This window comes from Geotrypetes seraphini, chromosome 8 (genome assembly GCF_902459505.1).
Source record: "Geotrypetes seraphini chromosome 8, aGeoSer1.1, whole genome shotgun sequence".
Taxonomy (NCBI): Eukaryota; Metazoa; Chordata; class Amphibia; order Gymnophiona; family Dermophiidae; genus Geotrypetes; species Geotrypetes seraphini.
Window position 1 is genome coordinate 132,881,541 of NC_047091.1, and position 25,831 is coordinate 132,907,371.

General features: G+C 45.8%; 1 protein-coding gene across 11 annotated transcripts in view; it reads right to left on the reverse strand.

Annotated features, from left to right (window-relative positions):
• SLC2A11 (solute carrier family 2 member 11) overlaps positions 1-25,831 on the reverse strand; it is a 73,095-nt gene that overhangs the window by 38,885 nt on the left and 8,379 nt on the right. For 7 of the 11 annotated variants that reach the window (XM_033956228.1, XM_033956233.1, XM_033956230.1 and 4 more), the window contains exons 2-3: positions 18,028-18,126; positions 12,886-13,046 (exon numbers count right to left, since the gene is read on the reverse strand). In XM_033956228.1, coding sequence (XP_033812119.1) covers positions 12,886-13,046; positions 18,028-18,126 — 260 coding nt within the window. The remainder of the gene's footprint in view (positions 1-12,885; positions 13,047-18,027; positions 18,127-25,831) is intronic. The other 4 variants (XM_033956235.1, XM_033956236.1, XM_033956234.1 and 1 more) reach the window with 2 other exon arrangements.

Sequence of the window (25,831 nt, forward strand, 5' to 3'; positions counted from 1 at the left end):
TTGAGCGCTGAGGCTACCACAATGGAGTTGTGTGGCAGCTGCGGTTTATCAAAACCTGGGACCGGGAGGACCTGGTACTTCGCGCTCAGTTTCTTAGATGTGGGAGGCCCTGAGGAGGGGGTCCGCCAAATCTTGTCTCTGCAGTCAAGGAGGTTCGTATGAACTGGGATCGCTACTGGCTGTTTGGGATAGTCCAGTGATTGCAGGAGGCCGTCATCCTCTGGCGTGGGTTCTGGTGGTCCCCCCACATGGATCCCAAGGAGGACAGCGAGTTTCTGGATAAACTTGGGATAGGCTAGGTCCTCCGGTGCTTGTGCCGGGGGCTTCGCTGTCGTCTGTGTTTGAGATGGCGCAGGGGATCGGTCCGAGTTGTAGGCGCTCAAGAAGCTGTCATCGGATTCGTCCCCCGTGTCGATGTCAGCGGCTCTGTTAACTTGTAGAGCTTGGGCGCTGCTCATCTGGGTGCTGGGCTGCTGCAGTGTCTGGGGGGTCCCCTGCTGAGCGAGAAGCTGGGTCAGAAGCTGGACCAGTTGTTGATGGTCAACCCCCTGGCCGGTCGTCTGACGCTCGACCCCCTGGCCGGTCGTCTGACACTCCAGGTGGGGCATTCCCTCCATGCAGTCCTTGCGTCGCTTAGTCAGTGGTGAGGATGCAGAAGGGCTGGAGGGAGATGGTGTGCTGTATGGTCGCCTGCTGCCTCTCCCTCTGGATCTGTGTCCTGCAGGAGAGTGGTGATTGCGCCTTCTGTCACCCCTGCTACGGCTGCGCTGGTGGTGGTGGCGGCGATAGGACTCCCCCCGCGGAGATCGGGAAGCATCCCGATGCCGAGTGTGCTGGTGGGGGGAGTGCCGATTCCTCTCCCTGCAGCGTGCCTCGTTGTGCCCCGTTCTCAGGCTGCTTGTAGCTGAGCCGGCATCCTGAGTTGATCGGGGAGGCGTGCCCCTGCAGTCTCCCTGCCTGCTGATGTCAGGAGGGGTTCCCCGACGAGTTCTCTCTTCAAGGAGGCGGGTCTGGCTGCTGGTTGGCTGGTTGTGCAGGAGGGGCGGACCTGGGCGGCGATCTTCTGCTGCTTGGAGGCATGGCCGATCGGGGATTGGCTCCTCCATTGCTAGGGGGCGTGTTAGGCCGGTAGCTGGCTGCTCCTCCATTGGTGGGAGGCGTGGCTGCATGCAGGCTGGTTTCTCCCCGGGCTCCCTTTCCATTTGCTGCTCCCTCGTTGCTGGGGGGCGTGGCTTCACGCTGGATCGGGCTGTGGAGGAGCAGGGAGATGGCTTCTCTTCCGGTCCACACGTGGGGGTAAGTGCGAGACCGGGAGGCGCCCCCAGCGATGTGCCCGTTCGGGCAGAGGCCGATGGTGTTCCCGATGACTTCGGGAGGGGGGGGCCGGATGGCGAACCCCGATCGGCTTCTTGCAGGGGCCGACGGCTAGCGACAGCATGCAAGACCTCCGGGAGAGATTTCTCGACCGGGCAAGTTGCAGTCGGGGGGGTCGACTGAGCCAGGACGTCCTGGAGGCTCCTCACTGGATTCTTCTGTGGATCCCCCGCTGCTACACTCCGATGAGGATGGCTGCTGGAGGACGATTCTCGGGCCTCACTTCTCTTCAAGAAGTCTCTCAGTGCCCTCTTCCTCAGCTTGCGTGCACGTGGAGACAGACGGACGCAGTGCATGCAACACTGTTCCTCGTGTGCTGTGCCCAAGCAGCGAACGCACAGGTCGTGAGGGTCCAGTGTGCTCATCCTTTTCTTGCAGCCCGGACATTTCTTTGATGTTTCTGGCATCTTCAGGATGGTAAGTAGAACAAGTTTTGATTGTAGAAAAATGGAGAGCTGTGGAAAAATCCGACCGATGGGAACGGGCGGAAACTAAAGACTGGGGATTAGGGGGAAGAAGGGGGGAAATGGGTAGGGCTCGGGCATGCCCAGTGGTGCCCGGGCACTGCACGTGCTCAGAGAAAAAAAAAAAAAAAAAAAATCTCTCTGAGCTATTGGAGAGCTTATCCGTAAATTGGGAGCTGTTGGGACAACACCCATATGTGGCTGACTATCCTGCTTGTCCTAGGAGAATGGCAGATAGATTGAAGACCTTGGAAATAAATTTAAGAAAAGATAGAAGAAAGCAGAACAAAATGGGCAGATAATAAAGGTAGAAAAAAATAATTTTATTTCTATTTTGTCATTAGAATATATCAGATTTGAACTATATATCCTGCTAGAGACATAACTGGGGACTGCAAAGCCCAGGCAGTGCTTCTTTAGCTTCCAGCACTCCCCTAACACTATTCCTGTCATGTGTGACTGCAGTATTCTGTTAGCATCATGTTTCTGTGTAGCATCTAATATAATAAAATGGTAGGCCGCGCATGCGCACTAAAAAAAAACGTGTTCCCTGATCCGTCGCGAAAACACGATTGCGCATGCGCGGGTTTTACGTCACCACTTACTCGCGGCGGCTTTCAAATAAAAAAAAAAAATTACACAGCTGCGGCGGCCTTCCTCACACCCGCATCTCACTGTGAATGGTACCGGCTCCTCTCTCGAACTGCACCAGGATCGAAAGAGGAGCTACAGCGCCGGCTTTCAACTTAAAACAAAAAAAAAAAAAAAAAAAACCCCAACTGGAGATCGCCGCTCTCACCCGGCTCCCACTGTGCAAACCCCCCCCAACTGGAGATCGCCGCTCTCACCCCCCTCCTCCCCCAACTGGAAATCGCCGCTCTCACCCGCTCCCACTGTGCAAACCCCTCCCCCCCCATGGGAGGATGCGCCGCAGCAAAGTGCTGCACAGGTACTGGAGGGGGAGAGACATATCGCTTCTGCACCGGTACAAACCTCCCTCCAGCGTTGGCAGTCGATGCACGTTAAACAGGCTGCTTCTGGCTTTCTCCTGCAGTTGAGTCCCTCTGTCGCATCATTGATGATGTCATCATTGACGCAACAGAGAAACTCAATGGCAGAAGAAAGCCGAAACAGCCTGTTTAACGTGCAGCGACTGCCAACGCTGGAGGGAGGTTTGATATTAAAGTCATCTTGCTAGGAGGGTCGCAGAGTCAGCGGGGTTGGGCTGGGAGGGGAGAGAAGCGTCTGCCTCGGGTGCTTCAGGCAGCAGCAGCGTTTACAATTTGCTGCTGTTGCTGGCTTCAGGCCTTCCTCTCTGGCCGGTCCTGCCTACTTCCTGTTTTCATGAAGACAGGACCGGCCAGAGAGAAAGACCTGAAGCCAGCAACAGCAATGAATTGTGAATGCTGCTGCTGACCAATGAAGTAGTTAAATGAGGAAAGGGAGCAGAGGGGGAGAGAATGGCTTGGATTGAAGGAGGAAGGTATGCCAGACCAAGACAAAAGGAAGGAGGAGATGGAGAGAGGCCATATGGGACAGAGAGAGAGAGGGGGCGGACACTGGATGGAAAGAGAAGAGAGGGCAGTGAATGGAAGGGGCAACATAGAGGGTGAACAGTATTCTAGCACCCGTTAATGTAACGGGCTTAAAGACTAGTTCTGTAATAATTTGGCTTGTTCAGTTTTCTTGATAGTGGAGGGGATATATGTGAAGGGGAGGGGAAGGGAAACAAGGGTTTTGTTGGTCCTTGCTCTGTATATTTGTATTTATAAAATGACAATTGTACAGAATATTGTTTCTTTTTATACTTTAATAAAATATGTTCAATATAAAATCATAACTGAGGCTTGTGCGGATGGGATCAGATGGTTTGTGGGGACCGAACTCGCGGAGATGGGGTGAAAATGTTTTTTTAAATTTCAGTCTTAGTAGTTTGCCGGTCCACAAAATAATTATTTTATTTCCGCCGGTCCATAGGTGTAAAAAGGTTGAAGAACACTGATGTAGGCGGAAATAGGGTAAATGAAGAGCTGGAAATGCGCTTTTCTGATGAGACGGAAATGCATTTTCTGATGATGTTACCAGAAACAGACTTAGTCAAAACCCCAGAAATGATGTGGCCAGAAAAAGAAGTGTCTTTATTTTAACAGTTTTTTAGTTAAAAGACAGGTTTTAAGAGCTCATGGTTAGAGCAATGCACAAGCAAATCACAAAACAAAAGACATTTACAAATTCTTTCCTGGACCCTTTCGAGTAGTACCGTGTCCTTCTTCATGTACGGCGGCCAGTGCTGGACGCAGTACTCCAGGTAAGGGCATACCATGGCCCGGTACAGTGGCATGATAACCTTCTTTGATCTGTTCATGATCCCCTTCTTTATCATTCCTAGCATTCTGTTTGCCCTTTTTGCTGCCGCCGCACATTGTGTGGACGGCTTCATCGACTTGTCGATCAGAACTCCCAAGTCCCTTTCCTGGGAGGTCTCTCCAAGTACCGCCCCGGACATCCTGTATTCGTGCATGAGATTTTTGTTACCGACATGCATCACTTTACATTTATCCACGTTGAACCTCTTCTGCCATATCGACGCCCATTCCTCGAGCTTGATTATGTCACGTTGCAGATCTTCGCAATCCCCCTGCGTCTTTACTACTCTGAATAACTTCGTATCATCCGCAAATTTAATCACCTCGCTCGTCGTACTATGTCCAGATCATTTACAAAGATGTTAAAGAGCACGGGTCCAAGCACCGAACCCTGCGGCACCCCACTGGTGACGCTCTTCCAGTCCGAGTATTGTCCATTTACCCCCCACTCTCTGTTTCCTATGCTCCAGCCAGTTTTTAATCCACATGAGTATTTCACCCTCAATTCCATGGCGAAATACTCACGTGGATTAAAAACTGTGGGAGATAAGATTAAAATTGAATTGATTCAGATAATACTTGTTTGTATTAAATATTTAATAGCTGGTTTTAAGAATTAGAGTTATCCAATAGGCAGCTATTTAACTAACTGAAAAAAAAAAACCCCAAGCTCAGGCTTTAGGTTAATTTACAATAAAAACTAGGCATAAAATTGTAAAGAATCATATATACCACTAGGCCACTGAGTGAGAAAGCTAAATGTGGTAGCATCTGCTAAATTTTAATGGGGATTTTGTTTCATTCTATTGGGCTGCACCAAGGATCTTTTTTTTTAGTTTATAAATCTTTATTCATTTTCTTATGTTACAACAAGTGTTCCAAATATTCTCATTATAAGCTTGAATATACACACTTGATTAACTCATATATTAACATCAAATTTAACTTTTCTTTAGAAAATTAATATTATATAAAGTTATAATATTATATAAGAAATCTAAATTTATATAATTGTTATTGAATATATTAATCCCCTACCCCTCCTTCCCTCCCAATCAATAATACATAAAATCAACTTTATTGTGAAATCATTTAAATAATAATATAGTTTGTAATTATCATAAATAAAATCCCACCCCATTCCCCTCTCTTCAATTATCTTTAAAATTTGAAAAAGTCTGGAGACCATTAACAGATTTCTATAATGAATGATTAACTTTTCCCATGCACCAAGGATCTTGCCAAAGATGGAACTGACAATTCCTGCGAGCCTTCTGATCTTAATGATCGAGCAGGTCAATAGATTTGCAATACAATAGTCATGTAATGGGAAGCATCATGTTACAATTCTTTATTGATCAATTTTGTAGCCAAGGTAAATATTTAAGTTTGGTCGAGTACGGTGCTTCTCAACCTTCCTTCTGTTGCAACACACCTGACAGACAAGGTTCATGTATGTGATACACCGAACATTAAAAGTCATAGCTGAACAAAGCATGGCTAAATATTTCATTGTTTAGCTGTAAGTTTAATATGAATTTGCCTGTCCCATTTCAAAAAGCTGTATACAATGTATCTGCCCCAGATTTCTCACTTATCACAACAAAACAAACATATATTCAAATTCTAGTGTCACTTCAGTAACAGCAACACAAAATCCCTCCACTGCCAGATACTGGCAGACTTTTACAAAGGCGCGCATTCCTAAATGGCATTTAGCTTGCATTGCTTGGCCATGCAGCTTTGTAAAAGGACCTGAGTGTAAAATAACAGAACCCTGCAAATATGCTATTCAAATTACGTAGCAAACAGCAGATCGGCAAGATGTTCAGTTGGAGCTGGAGGCAACTGTTACTATGGAGGGGTAGTGGGGAAGCAGAAATAGGGACCAGTTACAGCAGTGGTCTCAAACTCGCGGCCCGGGAACCACTATTTTAAGGCCCTCAGTATGTTTATCATAATCACAAAAGTAAAATAAAAGTTTCTTGATCATATATGTTTCTTTAGCTTTAAATGACAATATTAAGACTTAGCCAAAAGGAAAGATTTATAAACTATAAAGAGTTTTACCTCATGCAAAATTGTCATTTCTTTAATAAGACATTAACTATTTTTTTCTGAGGCCCTCTAAGCACCTACAAATCCAAAAGGTGGCCCTGCAGAGGGTTTGAGTTTGAGACTACTGAGTTACAGGGATCTCAAGAACCCGACTCTCAAGACTGCTGGTCTTCCCAGCTTGCAGATACAAAGAATTGTTAAGGAAACAAAGGCTTGCTATCTACACTCTTCCCTCCATATTCGCAGTGGTTAGGGGCGGAACATAACCGCAAATTCGCAAAAACCACGAATAACTTTTTATATGTTATTCAAGGGGTTTTTGGTAACAGCCACCATTAATATATTGAAATCGTGAATAACAAACTTTGTAGCCATGGGGGGGAGACTTGTGGGAGTGCTGTGCAAAAGCATTCTCTGTGCACGCTGGGAAGCAGCGATTTTCAGGGTGAAAGTTGGGAAGCGCCAAACTTTTTATTTGTACAGTACTTTACTCAAGATGTAATTTTTTTAGGGGGAGGAGTCAGCATGTGAAAAATCTCGAATAAGCGAAACCGCGGGTGCTGAAACCGCGAATACGGAAGGAGAAGTGAATATCAAAATTATTGTGACACACCTCCTGCCTCTTGGGGACATACCAGCAGTGACGTAGTAAGCCCCAGGTGCTGTCTTGGTGGGGGCACCGGCACCCATCCTTCTCTTTGTCCCCCCTACCGCACGCCCCTTCCCTTTCCACGTACCTCTTTAACAACCGCGGATCGCCGAACGCAGACCGACTTTTGAGTCGGACTTTTTCTTCAGCCCTTGAGGGCCACCGAAAGCCTCCCCCACCCAGCGACTTCCTAGGCAGAGGAAGGAGGAAGTTTCTGCCATCTTGTCCCTCCTTCCTCCGCCCGACGCCGTGCAAGCAGGAGGACTCTGCTCTCTATTAGAGCCCCTGCCGCTCCAGCAACCGCGGATCGCCGAACGCAGACCGACTTTTGAGTCGGACTTTTTCTTCAGCCCTTGAGGGCCACCGAAAGCCTCCCCCAGCGACTTCCTAGGCAGAGGAAGGAGGAAGTTTCTGCCATCTTGTCCCTCCTTCCTCCGCCCGACGCCGTGCAAGCAGGAGGACTCTGCTCTCTATTAGAGCCCTTGCCTCTCCAGCAACCGCGGATCGCCGAACGCAGACCGACTTTTGAGTCGGACTTTTTCTTCAGCCCTTGAGGGCCACCGAAAGCCTCCCCCACCCAGTGACTTCCTAGGCAGAGGAAGGAGGAAGTTTCTGCCATCTTGTCCCTCCTTCCTCCGCCCGACGCCGTGCAAGCAGGAGGACTCTGCTCTCTATTAGAGCCCTTGCCTCTCCAGCAACCGCGGATCGCCGAACGCAGACCGACTTTTGAGTCGGACTTTTTCTTCAGCCCTTGAGGGCCACCGAAAGCCTCCCCCACCCAGCGACTTCCTAGGCAGAGGAAGGAGGAAGTTTCTGCCATCTTGTCCCTCCTTCCTCCGCCCGACGCCGTGCAAGCAGGAGGACTCTGCTCTCTATTAGAGCCCCTGCCTCTCCAGCAACCGCGGATCGCCGAACGCAGACCGACTTTTGAGTCGGACTTTTTCTTCAGCCCTTGAGGGCCACCGAAAGCCTCCCCCACCCAGCGACTTCCTAGGCAGAGGAAGGAGGAAGTTTCTGCCATCTTGTCCCTCCTTCCTCCGCTCGACGCCGTGCAAGCAGGAGGACTCTGCTCTCTATTAGAGCCCCTGCCACTCCAGCAACCGCGGATCGCCGAACGCCGAGCCCCTGCCTCTCCAGCCACCTCTCCAGTGAACTCTGAACACAACCCATACAACCACTCTCACAACCAACTCAAATAACTACCAAACCGCAATCTTCACAAATATAAAAAAAAAAAAAAAAAAATGGCACTGCGTACACACAACCTCATTCTTGCCCTCATACTAATTGCCACATTTATAGCAAAATGGAAAACCACAGGCTACCAAATACAAACCATCCCTATACTAACAACAACACACAGACCTGTTCAACATACCAGAAAACTGCATACCACTAGAACGCTAACTCCATGCCCACTATCCAGCCAAGCCAGCATCCCCACCATCTGGGGAAAAAGACCCCCACCAAAACCTAACTCAAACACACAAAAATATCAAACCTCACAAAGAACTATCATCAATACAACCACTACACCAACCACAAAATACACTACAATTGCTTGCGCATATATGAACATCAGATCCGTCAGCCCAAAGGCAGAACTAATTAAAGATTGGCTGACCAAAGACAATCTAGGCTGTCTCTTCCTAACCGAAACATGGCTCACCTCTGAGTCAGATCCAAGCATCACAGAATTCTGCCCCAAAGGATATAAACTTGAAGTAGTATGTCGAGAAAACAGAAGAGGAGGAGGTCTAGCAATCATAACAAAAAACAATCTCAACATCGACGTACTGACCAAGCACTCCACCCCTTATCTTGATCTGCTAGCCTGCCAAATATCTGACAAATCACTCAATGGAAACCTGAACTGTCTTATTTGCTACATTACACCAGGTAAATGGAACACTTCAAAACAAGAACTTGAAGAATTCATCTTCCAGAACTCACTCTCCTCCACACATAACCTGATCCTCGGAGACTTAAATCTCCACTTAGAAGATCAAACATCCAAACAAACAACAGATATACTCTCATACCTCAACACTTTATCCTATCAAATTCTCAACCCAGAACCCACACACGAAAAAGGTCATCAACTTGATATAGCAGCTTACTCATCTCCAAATCAAAACACACAAAACATCTACATCTCAAACGGGTCCTGGCACCCTACTCTATGGTCAGACCATTTCAAATATTCATTCACCATCAATTGGGCTCAAAATAACAACAAACCCATCCCAAAGAAAACACTCATCAAATTCAGACCGAAAATCGAACCTCACACATTCTGGAACACAGTCGACCCCGAAATCGACCCCAACAACCCCAAAGAATTCATAAACAGCTGGCGGACCCTCAGTGAATCTACACTAAACGAACTTGCTCCAATAAAAAACAAAAACAAAATAGACAGACCATCTAATAAATGGTTCGACGACGAACTTCTACAACTAAAAAGAAAATGCAGACAATTAGAAAGGTCATGGAAAAAACAAAAACACAACCACATCAAAGATGAATGGAAAATCCTAATCAAACAATACAATACCAATCTGAAGGAAAAACGAAAAAACTACTACTCCAAACTCATCAGCACCGAAAAACCAGACACAAGAATACTTTTTGACATCTTAAGAAATCTCACCGATACCAAACCATTTCTCGCCACCCAAGGAAACCAAACTCCCACAGCCACCCAATTAGCGGATCACTTCAAACACAAAATCATCACAACCAGATCCACATTCAACAATTCAAGAACCAACATAGAAGAAATACGAATCAATCCCAAAACAGATGAAGCAATACCAGCAGACAGGATATGGACAAACTTCCCAAAGATACAATGGTCAGACTTGAACAGGCTTTACAAAAAATACAGCAAATCCTCATGTGACTTGAACAACTGTCCCTCATACTTACTAGCAACAGCTTCCACCAAATTTAAAGCTAGCCTCACACTATGGCTTCAAACAACACTAAGTGAAGGTCATTTCCCACCGGAATTAGGAGAAATCATAATTACACCTATCCTAAAAGATCCCAAAGGTCCTATAGATAATCCTGCAAACTATAGACCAATCGCTTCAATCCCTCTATACATTAAAATAACAGAAGGCCTTGTCGCACAACACCTCTCCAACTACCTTGAAGACCATCACATACTACATCCATCACAATCTGGATTCAGATCCAACCATAGCACAGAAACTCTACTGGTATCACTATTAGACATTGCACGACAACACCTCAGCAAAGGAAACAAGCTGCTTCTCATTCAACTCGATCTTTCTGCGGCATTCGACCTAGTTGACCATCACACACTACTCCAGATATTAGACGCAATAGGAATCTCAGGTAATGTTCACAAATGGTTCCAAAGCTTCCTCAAAACACGAACATACAAAGTCAAATCAAAAGAGCACATATCCGAACCATGGTCAAACCCATGTGGAGTACCACAAGGATCACCATTATCACCCATATTATTTAACCTCTTCATAGCATCCCTAGGCATAACCCTAGACGCCCTAAACACAGTATCATTCAGCTACGCAGATGATATAACTATCCTCCTCCCCTTTAATATTCAAGACCCCTTATCCACAAACCACCTGAAAATGATAATGGAAACGGTAGAAAAATGGATGTCAAGTCATAAACTAAAACTGAACTCGGAAAAAACTAAATTCCTACTACTGGAAAGGGAAAAAAAACCTTCTCTCACAGAACTAGAAGTAAATACAATCAAGTACCCAATGCAAAGCACACTCAAGATCCTGGGAATTCAACTAGACAGAAACTGCACAATGCAGTCTCAAATCCACAAAATCATCCAAAGAGCATTCTTCACAATACGTAACCTAAGAAAAATAAGAAAATTCTTCAACAAAGATCAATACAAGATATTAGTACAATCCCTAGTACTGAGTATTGTAGATTACTGTAACAGCCTATACCTATCATGCCCAAATTACATGATAAAACAATTACAGACAGTTCAGAACACAGCCCTCAGAATCATCTACTCACTAGGCAAATATGACCACATCACCAAAGCATACCTAGATTCACACTGGCTACCAATAAAAGCAAGATCCCAGTTCAAATTCTACTGTCTACTATACAAAGTAATACATGGAACAGCACCCAGCTACCTAAACAACAGACTACACCGTAACCTCTCACACAGATTAAGGAGAACTCAGAGCCTATTCACTCACCCCCCTCTCAAAGGAACACGACGAAAGAAACTATATGACAGCCTTTTAGCGACACAGGCAGCAAAGATCGATACTACCATCACCAATCTACTGACCAAATCAATAGACATTAAAGCATTCCGAAAAGAAATCAAAACTCATCTCTTCAAAAAACACTTCCCATCATCATAACCTCACAAAAGTATTAGAAAATGCTCTCATGACTACCCTAACACCACCACCAGCAACACCCGAATCCGGACAGTATTATCTCTATTCGTCTAAACAGCAGAATCCGGACAATATTATCTCTATTCGTCTAAACAACCTATCACTATCTAATATCTACTACCAATTTATCCTGGAAAAGTCCAGAACAACAATTGTAACTTAACGCATTCTTGATTATATGTACTGCAATGCTACTGGAAATGTCCAGTCTTCTAACTTGTAATCCGCTTAGAACCGCAAGGCACAAGCGGAATAGAAATCACTAATGTAATGTAATGTAACATTCCCGACATGAGCAGCAACCCCAAACTGCTGCTCGCGCTGGTATCGGCTCTTCCTCTGACTTCACTTCCTGGACCTGCGCCTAGGAAGGTACTTCAGAGGAAGAGCCGACTCCGGCGCGAGCAGCAGGTTGGAGTTGCTGCTCGCGCCGGGAATGCTAAAGAGGTACGTGGAAAGGGAAGGGGGTGCTCAGCAAGAGGGGAAGGAAAGAGAGGGAGGGAGGGGGCACCACTGCCCCGGGCGCCTCTCACCCACGCTACGCTACTGCATACCAGTGTGTCCGGAAACACTTGTCGAGAACCACTGGTCTAATGTGATGGTGCCGCGGCATTCCTATAAGCAATCGTCCTGTGGAATTCTTGAAAATATTCAACCACTAATGTGTGGCAAGCAGAGTATCAAACATTAGAAAACTGCTCACAACTTCAAAGCAGTATCCATTAAGTTTCTCAATATAACTCTCATACGGTTGTCAGCGGCACCACCAAGGACTCGATAAGCTTTCATAGTCCAAGGCTTTATGTGTCAGCCCTTCATCAAACTCTTTTTAATGTTATTTTAATCTTAGCTTTTTGCTTTGTGGTCTCACGTCATCACCAGCTGGCCCGCCGCAGGATATTTAAGTTGCAAAAAAACACGCCGCCGCCATCTTTCGATGATGGTTGTGGTCTAAGACAGGAAGGTAAGGATTTTAAAACTCGAACTTAAATTATTGATAAGCTAAATTATTGTAAGATAATTCACATGTTATAGGGTGCTTAGCCAAGGGATTTGGGAGAATAAAATTATGATATTTTATATTCCAGGGATTATTGCCTTGAAAAAACCATTACAGGTGAAACATGTTGGCTTAACATCCCTGAGTTCCGACCACAAAGCAAAAAGCTAAGTACTTTTTTAAAGTATAAATATATATATATATAAATTAAAATTAAAACAACATTAAAAAGGGTTCGATGAAGGGCTGACACATAAAGCCTTGGACTATGAAAGCTTATCGAGTCCTTGGTGGTGCCGCTGACAACCGTATGAGAGTTATATTGAGAAACTTAATGGATACTGCTTTGAAGTTGTGAGCAGTTTTCTAATGTTTGATGATTAGTGAGTTTCTCAACAAGTTCAGTTTTGAAGATTTAAGTGCCTTGGTAAATTTGGCAAGCAGAGTAGTCATATATCTGTCCTTGAAATAGCTCAACACATGTCGCACGTGAAGTTACTCCTGCCTCCATCACAGAACCAGATGATCTTACCGTCCCAGCTTTATAGCCATAGGTCCAGCGAGGAGAGCGCCAATGAAGCCCCCCAAGGGATAAACAGACACAATGAAGGACCATATCAATGTAACCACCTTGACCTCCAGAGACAGGCCTGTACGCTCCAGCCATGTCTGATTGACAAACTTCTGAATATGCTGCAATAGAGACCACAGAAAGAGCAGGCAGTGAGCAATGAGCTATGAATCCTCGATACCCTGTGGACTCTGAGTTCCAAATGTAAATCTTAACACATCGACAAATCTAGCTTTGGAAAACAAAGGCTTAGGGGGCTATTCTCTAACTGGGTGCCACTTTATAATGGCAATTATGCACATAATTTACTACTACTATTACTATTTATCATTTCTATAGCGCTGAAAGATGTACACAGCGCTGTACATTCTAACATTTAATATACAGCCCCCTACTCAGAAGAGCTTACAATCTAATTTGGACAAACAGACAGGACATCCAAGTTTTATTAAAAATTTGATATACCGCTTAAAAAGTCGTCTAGCAGTGTATGGAATCATGCGGAGACATAATTAAGACAAAACAGTCATAAAAAACGCATTGGAACATGGGGATAGGGGAAAAAACAGAATTTGCGATAGGTTGGGGAGTTTCTGGCAGAAAGAATGATACAATGGGTATATGTATCTGACAGTGAGTTAAGAGTTGAAAGCAGCTTCAAAAAATAGGGATTTTTAGCTTGGATTTGAATATTGCTAAGAGATGGAGCATGACATATTGACTCTTGCAGCCTGTTCCAGGCATACGGCACAGCAAGAAAGAAGGAACAGAGTCTGGAGTTGGCAGTGGAGAAGAAGGGTACAGATAGGAGGGACGGGGGGGGGGAGCCTAGGGGGAGATAAGTGAGGAGAGGTATTGAGGGGCTACAAAGTGAATGCACTTGTAAGTCAGTAAGAGGAGTTTGAACTGTATTCGGAAACACATGGGGAGCCAATGAAGTGACTTGAGGGGAGGGGCAATGTGAGTGTAGCGGCTCTTGCGGAATATTTGGAATGGATTGAAGAAGAGACCTAAGAGAAGTACATTGCAGTAGTCTAAGCGTGAGGTGATGTGAGCATGGATAACGCTTTTGGGAGTGTATTCAGAGAGGAGAGATCAGATTTTGGTAATATTATAGAGGAGGAAGCGACAGGTTTTAGCAGATCTGAGCGGAGAAGGAGAGAGAGGAGTCAAAGGTTAACCCAAGCTTCCTTATAAAATACTACTTAGCACTAATTTGCCTACATTTAGGCTGCCCAGTTACACCATGTCAATAATAGACATAAATGTGCATGCCTAAGCATGGCACTTATGTGCATAACGTACAGCAAGGGTGCCCACACTTTTTGGGCTTGCGAGCTACTTTTAAAATGACCAAGTCAAAATGATCAACCAACAAAATTTTAAAAACACAAAGCACACTGTATGCAGAGAAAATGTTAATTATCATTTATATTCTGGGGTTTTTTCAGTGCCAAGGCAGATGACTTTAAAATATGCAATGTCACCTCAGTAACAACTATACAAAAATAGACAAATATATCCCCTCCCTTTTTACTATACCGCGATAGCGTTTTTTAGCACAGGGAGCTGTGCTGAATGCCCTGCGCTGCTCTTGACACTCATAGGCTCCCTGCGCTAAAAATTGCTATTGCAGTTTAGTACAAGGGGGCCATAGTGCAAAATATTGACAGCAGATATAAATTCTCAAAACGGACACATTTTGATCATTAAATTGAAAATAAAATCATTTTTCCTGCCTTTGTTGTCTAGTGATTTCATGAGTCTCTGGTTGCACTTTCTTCTTCTGACTGTGCATCCAATATTTCTTCCCTTCTTTCAGCCTCCTGTATGCTTCCTCTCCTCCAGACCTAATTCTCTCCCCCAACTTTTTCTTCTTCTCTTCCTGCCCCATCCACTTTATTTCTTTATCCCTGCCCCCTTTCTTTCTGGCTGTCTTTCTCTCCATGCCCCCTTTCTTTCAGTCTCCCTGTCCCCCCTTTCTTTCTTTCTGTTTCCCTTCTTTCTTTCTGTCTTCCTGTATACCCTTTCTTTCTTTGTCTTTCTTTCTCCATGCCCTCCCCCAAGCCACCACCGCTGCCATCGAGGAACAGGCTCCCAAGCCACCGTTGCCGAGTTCTGAGCTCTCCCTGCTTCCTGACACCGTAAACAGGATGCAGAAGCGTCGGGCGACCAGCCTTCCCCCCTGACATCAATTCTGACGTCGGGGAGGAACTTTTGGGTCAGCCTGGAACTTCCTCTCCGACATCAGAATTGACATCCGGGGAAGGCTGGTCGCCCTGGCACTTCTGCGTCCTGTTTTTGGCATTGGGAAGCAGGTAGAACGTGAAGGCAATGCAAGTCTATCACAGAGCCTGGGATGGGCTCCGTGATCAACTCGCATTGCCTTCGTGATCTACTGGTCGTTCACAATCGACCTTTTGGACACCCCTGACGTACAGTATTCTGTAACCCAAGCATGTAAATGGGAGACACACCCATTGCATTTATGTGCTAAAGTTATAGAACACCACTAAGCACACACCTAGCCCTTAACCAAGTAACTGTATTAGTTATGTGCAAGACCTAACACAATGCCTCTCAAACTTTCTCGAGCCAGGGCACACTAAAGGTAGTGGCCATGGCTTGAGGCACCCAGAAGTGCGCGGATGTCACCTTGATGACATCACGCATATGCGTGACATCATCACGTCGATGTCCACACATGTGCAAAGGCCCTTCAGATGGGCCCTGAGATGCCAGTAGGGGTCGCCAGCAGGGAAGAGGGCCAGAGAGAAGAAGAGGCACTGGCACCAGCTGATTGCCTACAGCAGTGTTTCTCAACTACTTCAAGCTAAGTACCTCCCTAAGTCTAACAAATATCAACTGAGTACCCCAGCCACAGACCTCCCTAGGCCCACCAGATCCCATCCCCTTTACTAACTATAATGCAATTTTTCATATACACACAATATACACAGCAGATATAAATTCTCCAAACTGACACTTTTCAATCACTAGATTGAAAATAAAATCATTTTACATACCGGCGATCCTCTGCAGGCTGCTGTAATTAGCTTTAAATGAGAGACTGGGAGGCCAGGGGGAAGCCGGAGGACGCTAGAGAGAAGGGGGGAAACATGCAGGCCTTCGGTGAATTGGGCAGCGCTGGCGTTGTAATGCGTGGGGAAGTCAGCTGGCAGGCGCCTCTCTTCCTCCTCAGTGTGCCGTTCCACACTTGGAACCTCAGGAGGCACACAGTTTGAGATACACTAATCTAGTATAATTTAAGCATGCAACTGATGCCTAACTTTTCTTACTTTATTAACTGCTTTTTCATCACCCAAAGCAGTTAACAATGCATTGAATAGTAATTGAGTCCTATCTTCCCATAACCCTCCATTGCCCCAGGTATAAAAGTTCACAATCTAGGTTTTATGCCTGGGGCAATGGAGGGTTATGGGAAGATAGGACTCAATGGGAAACCAAGGTGGCAAGGGGGCCCCTTCTGGTGACTCAGACAGGCCGTGACCTGTTCGGGCCGCCGCGGGAGCGGACTGCTGGGCGGGATGGACCTATGGTCTGACCCAGCGGAGGCACTGCTTATGTTCTTATGTTCTTACTCTTTAAGTATTTTCCCTATCTGTCCTGGCAGACTCACAATCTAACTGTGGTACCTGGAGTTAAGTGACTTGCCCAGGGTCACAGCGGGCTGTTATTAAGTTCATAACTAGAAAATGAAATGGAGACTAAATTTGTTATTGTCCCCACCCCGCACCGGCAGTCTCCGTCCTCATTCCGTTCCCGTCGACTATGTCTTCATTTCAACAAGCCTTGAACACTTATGATTTTATATTTAAATCTTTTTATTAAAGTATAAAAGGGACAATATTCTGTACAATTCTTCATAAATCACAAATAGAGAAAATGGTGTAGTAAGGGGGGGTAGGGTCCACCCCAGGCGCCGTCTTGGTGGGGGCGCCGGCACCTCTTCGCCGCTGCTCCTTCCCCGCCCCCCTTCTTTTCCTTCATGCCTCCTTAACGTTCACGGCGCGAGCAGCAACCTCAACATGTTGCTCACGCCAGCATTGGCTCTTCCTCTGATGTCACTTCCTGGACCTGCACCTAGAAAGTGACGTCAGAGGAAGAGCCGACGCTGACAAGAGCAGCAGGCTGGGATTGCTGCTCGCATTGTTACGGGGGGAAGGGGCCCGAGCGCGGCAGGAAGGGATGGGGAAGGAGCAGGTAGGGGCACCTCTCACCTTCGCTACGCCACTAAATAGAGACTTCCATTTCGATCTGGTTTTGGTACAACCTTCCTAAAGATTCAGTTGCCTAGCTACATCATCTGGGATGGTAATTGGATTCTTTCGGACATGGGTGTTGAAGAGAACCTAAACTGTGGAGTGGATGAACAGGAAAATAAGTGTCGATTAAATGCTGGAAATGTTCCTTGATGCCAGAGACAATGGATGAATCTGTTGCAGTAACAGTAAGATGCTTGAACAGCTGGGCACATGATGAAAGGACGCTGCAGATGGTAGGAGTCTGATCAGCAGACAAAACACAAATGATGTCATTTAACAGTAATTCATGTAAATCCAAAAGCAGCTTCTGCAGTTTGTTTTAATCATTGAATTCAGTTGCTAATTGTTTAAGATGTGTTAAGTTTTTACATATTGATATTAGTCTCAAGTTTAAATTAGAGGATGACACTGGGACGAAGTCAGTTCCTGTTCCTGCCCCGCAGTTAACCACGGGTACCTGTTCCCATGTCATTCTCTACTCACAATCTCAGGGTGCTGAAACAGCAGCTTTAACCACTAGGCCACTCTTCCCCTCTCTTTTAGCCAACCTCTTAATAGAATGAAATGGTTAATGTCTATTTCTCAAAAATACTTATTCTTCTGGAAGAAAATATTAGAATCCAGATTCCACGCTACCAAGCTACTTTGAGAGGTGCAATCTCTGCGACTTGTCTCACATACAATGGTCTTATTGTACCCACACTCTGAGGCCTGTTCCAAGTATGAAAATTGCTGAAAGAAGCGAGAACTAAAATCCCATCTCAGATAGTTTTCAGATTCTAATACAGTAGTTCCTGTAGAGACTGGAGGTGCTTACCATAGTGGGAGCATTGATGATTGTAAGGTTGTAGCCATACTGGAAAGTTCCCCCAATTCCTGCAGCACACACTGTTAAAATCAGGACCCGGGCCTGAAGCTGAGGAAGAAAAGAAAGCTAATAATTTTGTTTATCTCATTCTCTCACACTTTCATCTTTTTAGTTGCCAAAACTTCATTCATCCTTCAGCCCTCACTGGAAATGTAATGTATTTTCATGCCTCCAATTTCTCTAGGTGTACCTTCTAATGGGTTTATTTGGTACATACCAAAATCACAGTGAACTTCCCTAGTAAGCCAGGGCTAAGATGGGTATGATCTCATTCTAAAAATCAGCCCATTCCCTCTATCAGTACACACTGCCAATGACTCTATGTCCTAATTTATCTACCAGGACAAGAAAATGACATGTGACAACCCACTGGATTCTTTGGCTCCAGCAAGGGGAGGAGATGATGGAGTTCAGGATCACACACTGGGTTCAGAGGTATCCACCAGAAGTAGAAAGGCTACACTGGCAACAGTCACACTCACCACAGTCATAAATGACAATCTGACCCCTCCTGGCATCTTATTACCCACTCCAGGGATGAAGGCCTCTCCACCCCCCACCTCCAGCTTTCATGGATTCCTTAGGGATCTGGGTCAGGAAGTGACTGTCTGACCCTCCAACCGGGAATTTACATCACCCTTGCCTCTCAGCCCAAGATGTGACTCTCTTACACCCGATACTCCCCTCCTCCAAGCCTAGGACAGGAAGTGATGCTCTAACATAAGAACATAAGAATTCTGGGTCAGACCCAGGGTCCATCATGCCCAGCAGTCTGCTCACACGGTGGCCCTCTGGTCAAAGACCAGCACCCTAACTGAGACTGACCCTGATACTCTCCCAGCCTAGGCAGGAAGTGACCTTCTGACCCCTAATATTTCCCCAGCCTAGGACAGGAAGTGACGCTCTGATGCCTGATTCTCCATGGACAAGCAGGATAACAAGATCTCTGAGCATTCGTGGTAGCTACTTGCCCTGATGTATCCATTTGAAATTACTTCCTCACAGAGGTGGGAAGCTATAATGCCCTTGTCTCTCTTTATTGTTTTCTGGGTACATTTATGGAGAAAAAAAATGTGATTTAAAAAATGCAATTCCTGTCCCACCAAGATGTCCTTCACAGACCTTCATGAAATCTGTCTAAAACATTTGGGATCCACTGAAATATGAGCATTATGCCAATATGACACTGCGAACCTGTAAGTTAGATAGCAGAAGCTACAACTGCTTTTACACGAAGACTGCCTACACTGCTCCATAGTACTTATCACTAGTCAACTCACCCCACTTACAGAAAAAGACACTTGGACAAAGGAACGTGCTGATAAGGTGCAGCCAATAGCCCCTTCTGTGTCCTTACCAGCCAAAAAAATTAAAAGTGAAAATTGCAGAGGTTCAGCCAGCAAGCATTACAGAATCCTCAATGGTTACAGTGCCGATTGATGTCCACAAGGACAGCCCCCTACAATATCATCAAGAATTGTCCATCCCAATCTCCATTCATGAGTACTTACAGCTTGAAGTTGAGCAGCGACAGCTTGCCTCTGTCAACTTAACCCCAGAGGTTGAAGCTGTCATTCTATAATCTAGAAAACCAGCAACAACACATGAAGCATACACCTTCAAATGGAAAAGATTCTCCGATTGGTGTAAAAACAACTCTCAGGACCCATTTACCTGCTCAATATTGACTCTACTTCAGTATCTCCTCCACCTCTTCAATAATGGACTCTCATACTCTTCTGTCTGAGCCCATCTCAGTGCTATTGGAGCTTTTCATTTCCATATCTCTGTTCACCCAATTTCCCAGGATCTAGTAGTATCTATTTTCCTTAAAGGACTTTTACACATCAAGCCTCCATTTACTAAACCACATCCCCAATGGGACCTTACGTTAGTGCTAGACATCTTAACTCATCCACCCTTTGAAAATATTGAAACTTCAGAACTATAATACCTCACTTGGAAAACTTTGTTCTTAGTGACAACTCGTACATCAGCCAGACGAATAGGTGAACTGCAAGCGTTAGTGCATTATCATCCTTATCTTCAATTTCTGCCCAGTGATTCTGCGTATACATCCTAAGTTCCTACCTAAAATAGTTACTGCTATTCCCATAAAGTAACCAATTGTCTTGCCAACTTTCTCTTCACCACCACATTTAAGTTTGGAGAATATTACCCTGCACACCTTGGACCGTGAAAGAGCTCTTCAAGTTTATCTTCACAGAACGGCGAGGCCTGATCGACCTTCACAGTTATTCCTGTCAAAAGCCCCTAACAAGTTGGGGCATCCAATGTCCAAGAGAATTCTTTCCAATTGGTTAGCTGTACCTATAACGTTTTGTTATAATTCTTGTTCTGTTCATCTTGATACTCCTGTCAGAATTCTGCGCGACTGTGCAATGCAGAATTCCCTTTTCCCACACAGAATCTCAACCATGTCTTGTGCTATCTTGTAGAAACCTGTTGCAGTCTAGAAAACTGCTCAAAACTTATCTTTTTGCACAGGCATTTCTTTGTTAAACCTTCACTCCACCATAGTGATCATGTTACCTACCGTGTTTCCCCCAAAATAAGACACTGTCTTATATTAATTTTGGACCCAATAAAGGCACTAGGTCTTATTTTCGAGGTCTTATTTTTTTTCATGTACAATGATCATCTCTCCCTTCCTCTACTCCACCCCAATTTTTCCCGTTTCTTTTCTCTCCCCCACATGTGCAGCATCTTTCCTCCCCTCTCACCCATTCCCTTGTGCAGTATCTTTCTATCCCTCTCTCCCTCCCATCCCCCTGTGCAGCAGGACTCTTGTAGATTCTATCCCTCTCATCCCTTGTGCAGCAGAACCCTTGCAGCTTTTATCCCTTCCTTCCTCCCATCCCCCTGTGCATCTTTCTATCCCTCCCATCCCCCCCACTGCACACTCCCCCCCGCCGCTGACCCTTTCATCTCTCCCTCCCATCCGAACCCTGACCGCGAGACCGAAATACCTGGGAATAAACGGCAGCGTCGGCAGCACAGGCTGCATTGCGGTCTGCCCTTCCTTTGCCGCATCACTGATGATGTCATCAGCAACAAAGCACAGAACAGCCGGGCGTGAAAAGGGCAGGCAGCGATGCAGCCTGTGCTGCCATTTGTTACCAGGTATTTCGGTCTTGCAGTCGGGGTTCAAATGGGAGGGAGAGATGAAAAGGTCAGTGGGGGCGGGGGGAAGCGCTGCTGCCGGCAACTAGGGCTTATTTTTGGGGGTAGGGCTTATATTAAGACCTACCCCAGAAATCATGCTAGGGCTTATTTTCGGAGTAGGTCTTATTTTCGGGGAAACATGGTAGAAGACTATGACATAGATTTGTACTTCTTTTCCTTTCCCTGTTTTACACTTGGTCTCATTGTATATATTTTAGACCAGTGTTCTTCAACTGCCGGTCCACAGAAATTTCCTGCCAGTCCACGGGGCCGGCACGTGCATCGGGCCCCAGACAGTGCTCTTCAGCCGCCGGTCCACTGTGGGATCGATGCAGCGTTGTCTTCGGGCCAGCTCCCTCTTCTTCAGTGCTGCAGTGCACAAAGCTGTGGGCAGAGGCTCCTAAGTACGTCCTGCGCATGAACCGGAAGCCTTCTCTCTGACGTTGCAACATCAGAGGGAAGGCTTCCAGATGAGGCGCAAGGAGCCGCTGCCCACGACTTTGTGCACTGCAGCACTGAGGAAGAGAGTGCCAGCCCGAAGATAACAACAGCGGGCAGGTCAGAAGGCAAGGCACAGTATGGAGGAAGGGAGACAACAATGGTAGGGGGAATGATTTTATTTTTTAATTTAGTGATTGATTTACATCTGCTGTCTGTTCAGGAAGAAATGCATTTGTATCTTTTCCTTTGGGGGTTGTACTGCATGCAGAGTCTTGCATCTTAGGGTTTGTTTGAATATATATTAGTACTTTTAGTTTTTGGTCCCGTATTTGCATAGGGGTTATCTGTGTTCTGGTAGGAATGAATATTGAGAAGCATACAGTGTGCTTTGTGTAGTTTAATTTTGTGGTTAACCATTATGTGTTGTTGATACGATTATATTGTGTGTGTGTGTGTGTGTATATATGAAAAATGAATGGGGAAAAATGGTGTTGCAATTAGTACTATTATGGGGGTGGGGTCTGGGGCAGAGATTGGGTGGAGATGGGCAGGGTCTGGCCCACGACTTAGCCCAGTGTTCTTCAACTGTCGGTCCACAAAATAATTATTTTTTTTCCGCCGGTCCATAGGTGTCATAAGGTTGAAGAACACTGTTTTAGACTGTTTATGTGAATTGTGAGTCGCTTTGGTTAAAAGCAGATTATAAATGTTCTTAAATAAATAAAATAAATGTCAGCATCTTCGGGTTGCAGTATCGGCAGCAGTTCCCACACACTGCCTGACACTAACCCGGAAGTCTATCCACGGCAGAGGGGAGGCTTCCGGGTTAACAGCAGGCAGCATGTAAGAGTGGCTGCCAATACCGTGATCCGAAGAAGCAAGCCATAGAGTACAGGGGAGGGAAGGAAGTGGAGCAAGCCATAGAGCAGTGGTCTCAAACTCAAACCCTTTGCAGGGCCACATTTTGAATTTGTAGGTACTTGGAGGGCCGCAGAAAAAAATAGTTAATGTCTTATTAAAGAAATTACAATTTTGCATGAGGTAAAACTCTTTATAGTTTATAAATCTTCCCCCCACCCCCAAAGACCTGCATGTTCCCCTCCTTCTTTGCAGCATCCTCTAGTTTCCCCCCTAGCCTCCTGGTTTTAGTTTCAGCTAATTACCGTAGCCTGCAGAGAGGATCGCCAGTGCTGTAGCGCTCCTTGCAGGCTGCCATCGGCCTACGCAGCACATTCCCTCTGCTACGGTCCCGCCCCTCCTCTGACTTCAGGGGCAGGATCACGGCAAAGGGAGCGTGCTGCTGAGGATGACGGCAGCCTGCAAGGAGCGCTACAGCACGGGCAATCCTCTCTGCAGGCTACGGTAATTATCTGAAGATAAGAGTGGGAGGCCAGGCCGGAAGCAATAGGACGCTGCAAAGAGCGGGCAGCACTAGTACAGACCGCGGGCCGCAAAATAGTACCTGGCGGGCCGCGAGTTTGAGACCACTGCCATAGAGTACAGGGGAAGGGTGGGGTGAGAGGAAGGAAAGTTAGTAGCACAGGGGAAGGGGAGGAGAGGGTTAGAGGAAGGAAAGATGCTGGCACAGGAGGAGGAGAGGGAGACATGCATGATGAGGTGAGAGGATGAAATTGCACATAATGGGAGAGTTGGTACATGGAGAGAGGGATACAGTGATTTGACTCAGGGCACAAGGAAGGGAGAGAGAGATGTTGGACGTGGGGTAGATGAGAGGGAGGGAGATGTTGGATCCAGAAGCAGAATGGAGAGATGGAGAGATGCCAGGAAATGGGAGTGAGGGAAAACAGTAGGACCATGGGGACAAGTATAGCAGAAAATAAATAGGGAGATGTCTGATGTCAGGCTATGAGGGTGGGGAGGGAAGGAAGAGAGAGCAGATGCTGGGCTATAAGGATGGAGGAAGGAAGACTCTGAGGGGGAGGAGAAGATGGCAAGGAAACAGGATGGGAGGATAGATATAACAGAGGGTAGAAATATGGTAATGGCGGTACACTGAAGATGAAAGGGAATGGAGGGCTGAGGAAGGAATAAGATGGGGAATGGAAGAGATGGAAATTTTATAGGTAGCTGAAAAGTGAAAAAGGGTAAGAAAAGAGCTAAAAGGGAATGATCAATATGTCTGAAGCAGGTGTAGTGAGGGAATACACAGCAAAGAGTAGAAAAGACAAATGGATAGCAGCCGATGAAGGAGAATTAGCAGACGACAGGAAAGCAGAAAAAAGAAACCTGGAACCAACATGATGGAAAAAATAAAACATCCAGACAACAAAGGTAGAAGAAAACCATTTTATTTTAAATGGAATATGAATAATAATTAGCACAAATATTGTTTAAATTTTGACAAACAAACTTGCAGAATTTTGAAATTTTTTGTGCAGAATTCCGCCAGAAGTAACAGCTCATAAAATCAGAGCTGCGTTTACTTCTCTTGCACATTTATGTTCTGTACCTCTTGTAGATATTGCAGGGCAACCACTTTGAGCTCCTCTCCTACTTTTATGCAACATTATTGGGTTGATCAACAGTTTCACTATGATTCTTTACCTAGTGCATTTAAGAACTTCAACCTGCCTCCTCCTTGTATATCAGGTTGCTCCTATTCCTATTCTGCAACCCTTAGCTTTGGAGTCTCCACATGTGTGGCTGTTGCCTATCCAGCTTGTCCATGAAGAAAGTAAATATTGCACACTTGTAACAGATGTTTTCTGTGGACAGCAGGATATAATAGCAACACAATCCCGCCCTACCCATCCTTTGGTTGAAGTCAGTTATTTATTTGGTTGGTTTTATATCCCATCCTTCCCAACGAGCTCAGAACGGGTAACAAGTATGACATCTATAATACATAGACAAAAACATTATGAATTTACAACTACCTCAACCAGACATAGGAGAACTCACAATCTGTTCACTCATCCCCCAATCAGAGGTGTCAAATAAAAAAACCTATATGATGGCCTTCTAGCCACAGAAGCAGCAAAACTAGACTACCAACTCTCCAATTTACTGATAACGACTCTAGACTACAAATTGTTCAGAAAAGAAATAAAAAACATCCTATTCAAGAAATCCTTGAAGACAAACTAACACCGTAAGACTCATCCCAATTCTCTGAAGCAACTCGCTCTACTCTTCAATTCCTCTGGAAATGGCTAGATAACTCCTTTTGTAATCCGCCTTGAACCGCAAGGTAATGGCGGAATAGAAATCACTAATGCAGTGATTCCCAACCCTGTCCTGGAGGAACACCAGGCCAATCGGGTTTTCAGGCTAGCCCTAATGAATATGCATGAGAGAGATTTGCATATGATGGAAGTGATAGGCATGCAAATTTGCTTCATGCATATTTATTAGGGCTAGCCTGAAAACCCAATTGGCCTGGTGTTCCTCCAGGACAGGGTTGGGAACCACTGCACTAATGTAATGTAATATAATTTAACCGAGGGGAAGGGATTTCAAATGGATACATCAGGGTGGGAAGCTACCACGCATGCTCAGAAACTTTGCTAAAAGGTTAAACAGAGCTCTTTGACAAGGCCAACTCGGTGCTGTCAACTGTGACCTCATCCAAATGTGTGGCTGTTGTAGCCTGCTGTTCACGGAGTACAGCTGTTACAGATGTGCAACATTTGCTTACACCCCCCCCCCCAATTAAGACAGGAAGTGATCCTCTGACCCCCTCTCCTCCAAATACTCCCTCCAGCCTAGTACAGGAAGTATCAGGGTCAAGTGACCCTGTAACACTCTGACCCATGATACTCCCCCAGCCTAGGCAGGAAGTGATCCTCTCACCCCTGATACTCATCCAGCCTAGGACAGGAAGTAACCCTCTGACCTCCTGATACTCCCCCAGCTAAGGCAGGAAGTGACCCTCTGACACCTGATAGCCCCCTCCCCAGCCTAGGACAGGAAGTGATCCTCTGACCTCCTGATACTCCCCCAGCCTAGGCAGGAAGTGACCCTCTGACATCTGATATCTCCATCCCCAGCCTAGGACAAGAAGTGATCCTCTCACCCCTGATACTCCTGCAGCCTAGGACAGAAAGTGACCCTCTCATGTCCTGATACTCCCCCAGCCTAGGCTGGAAGTGAACCTCTGACACCT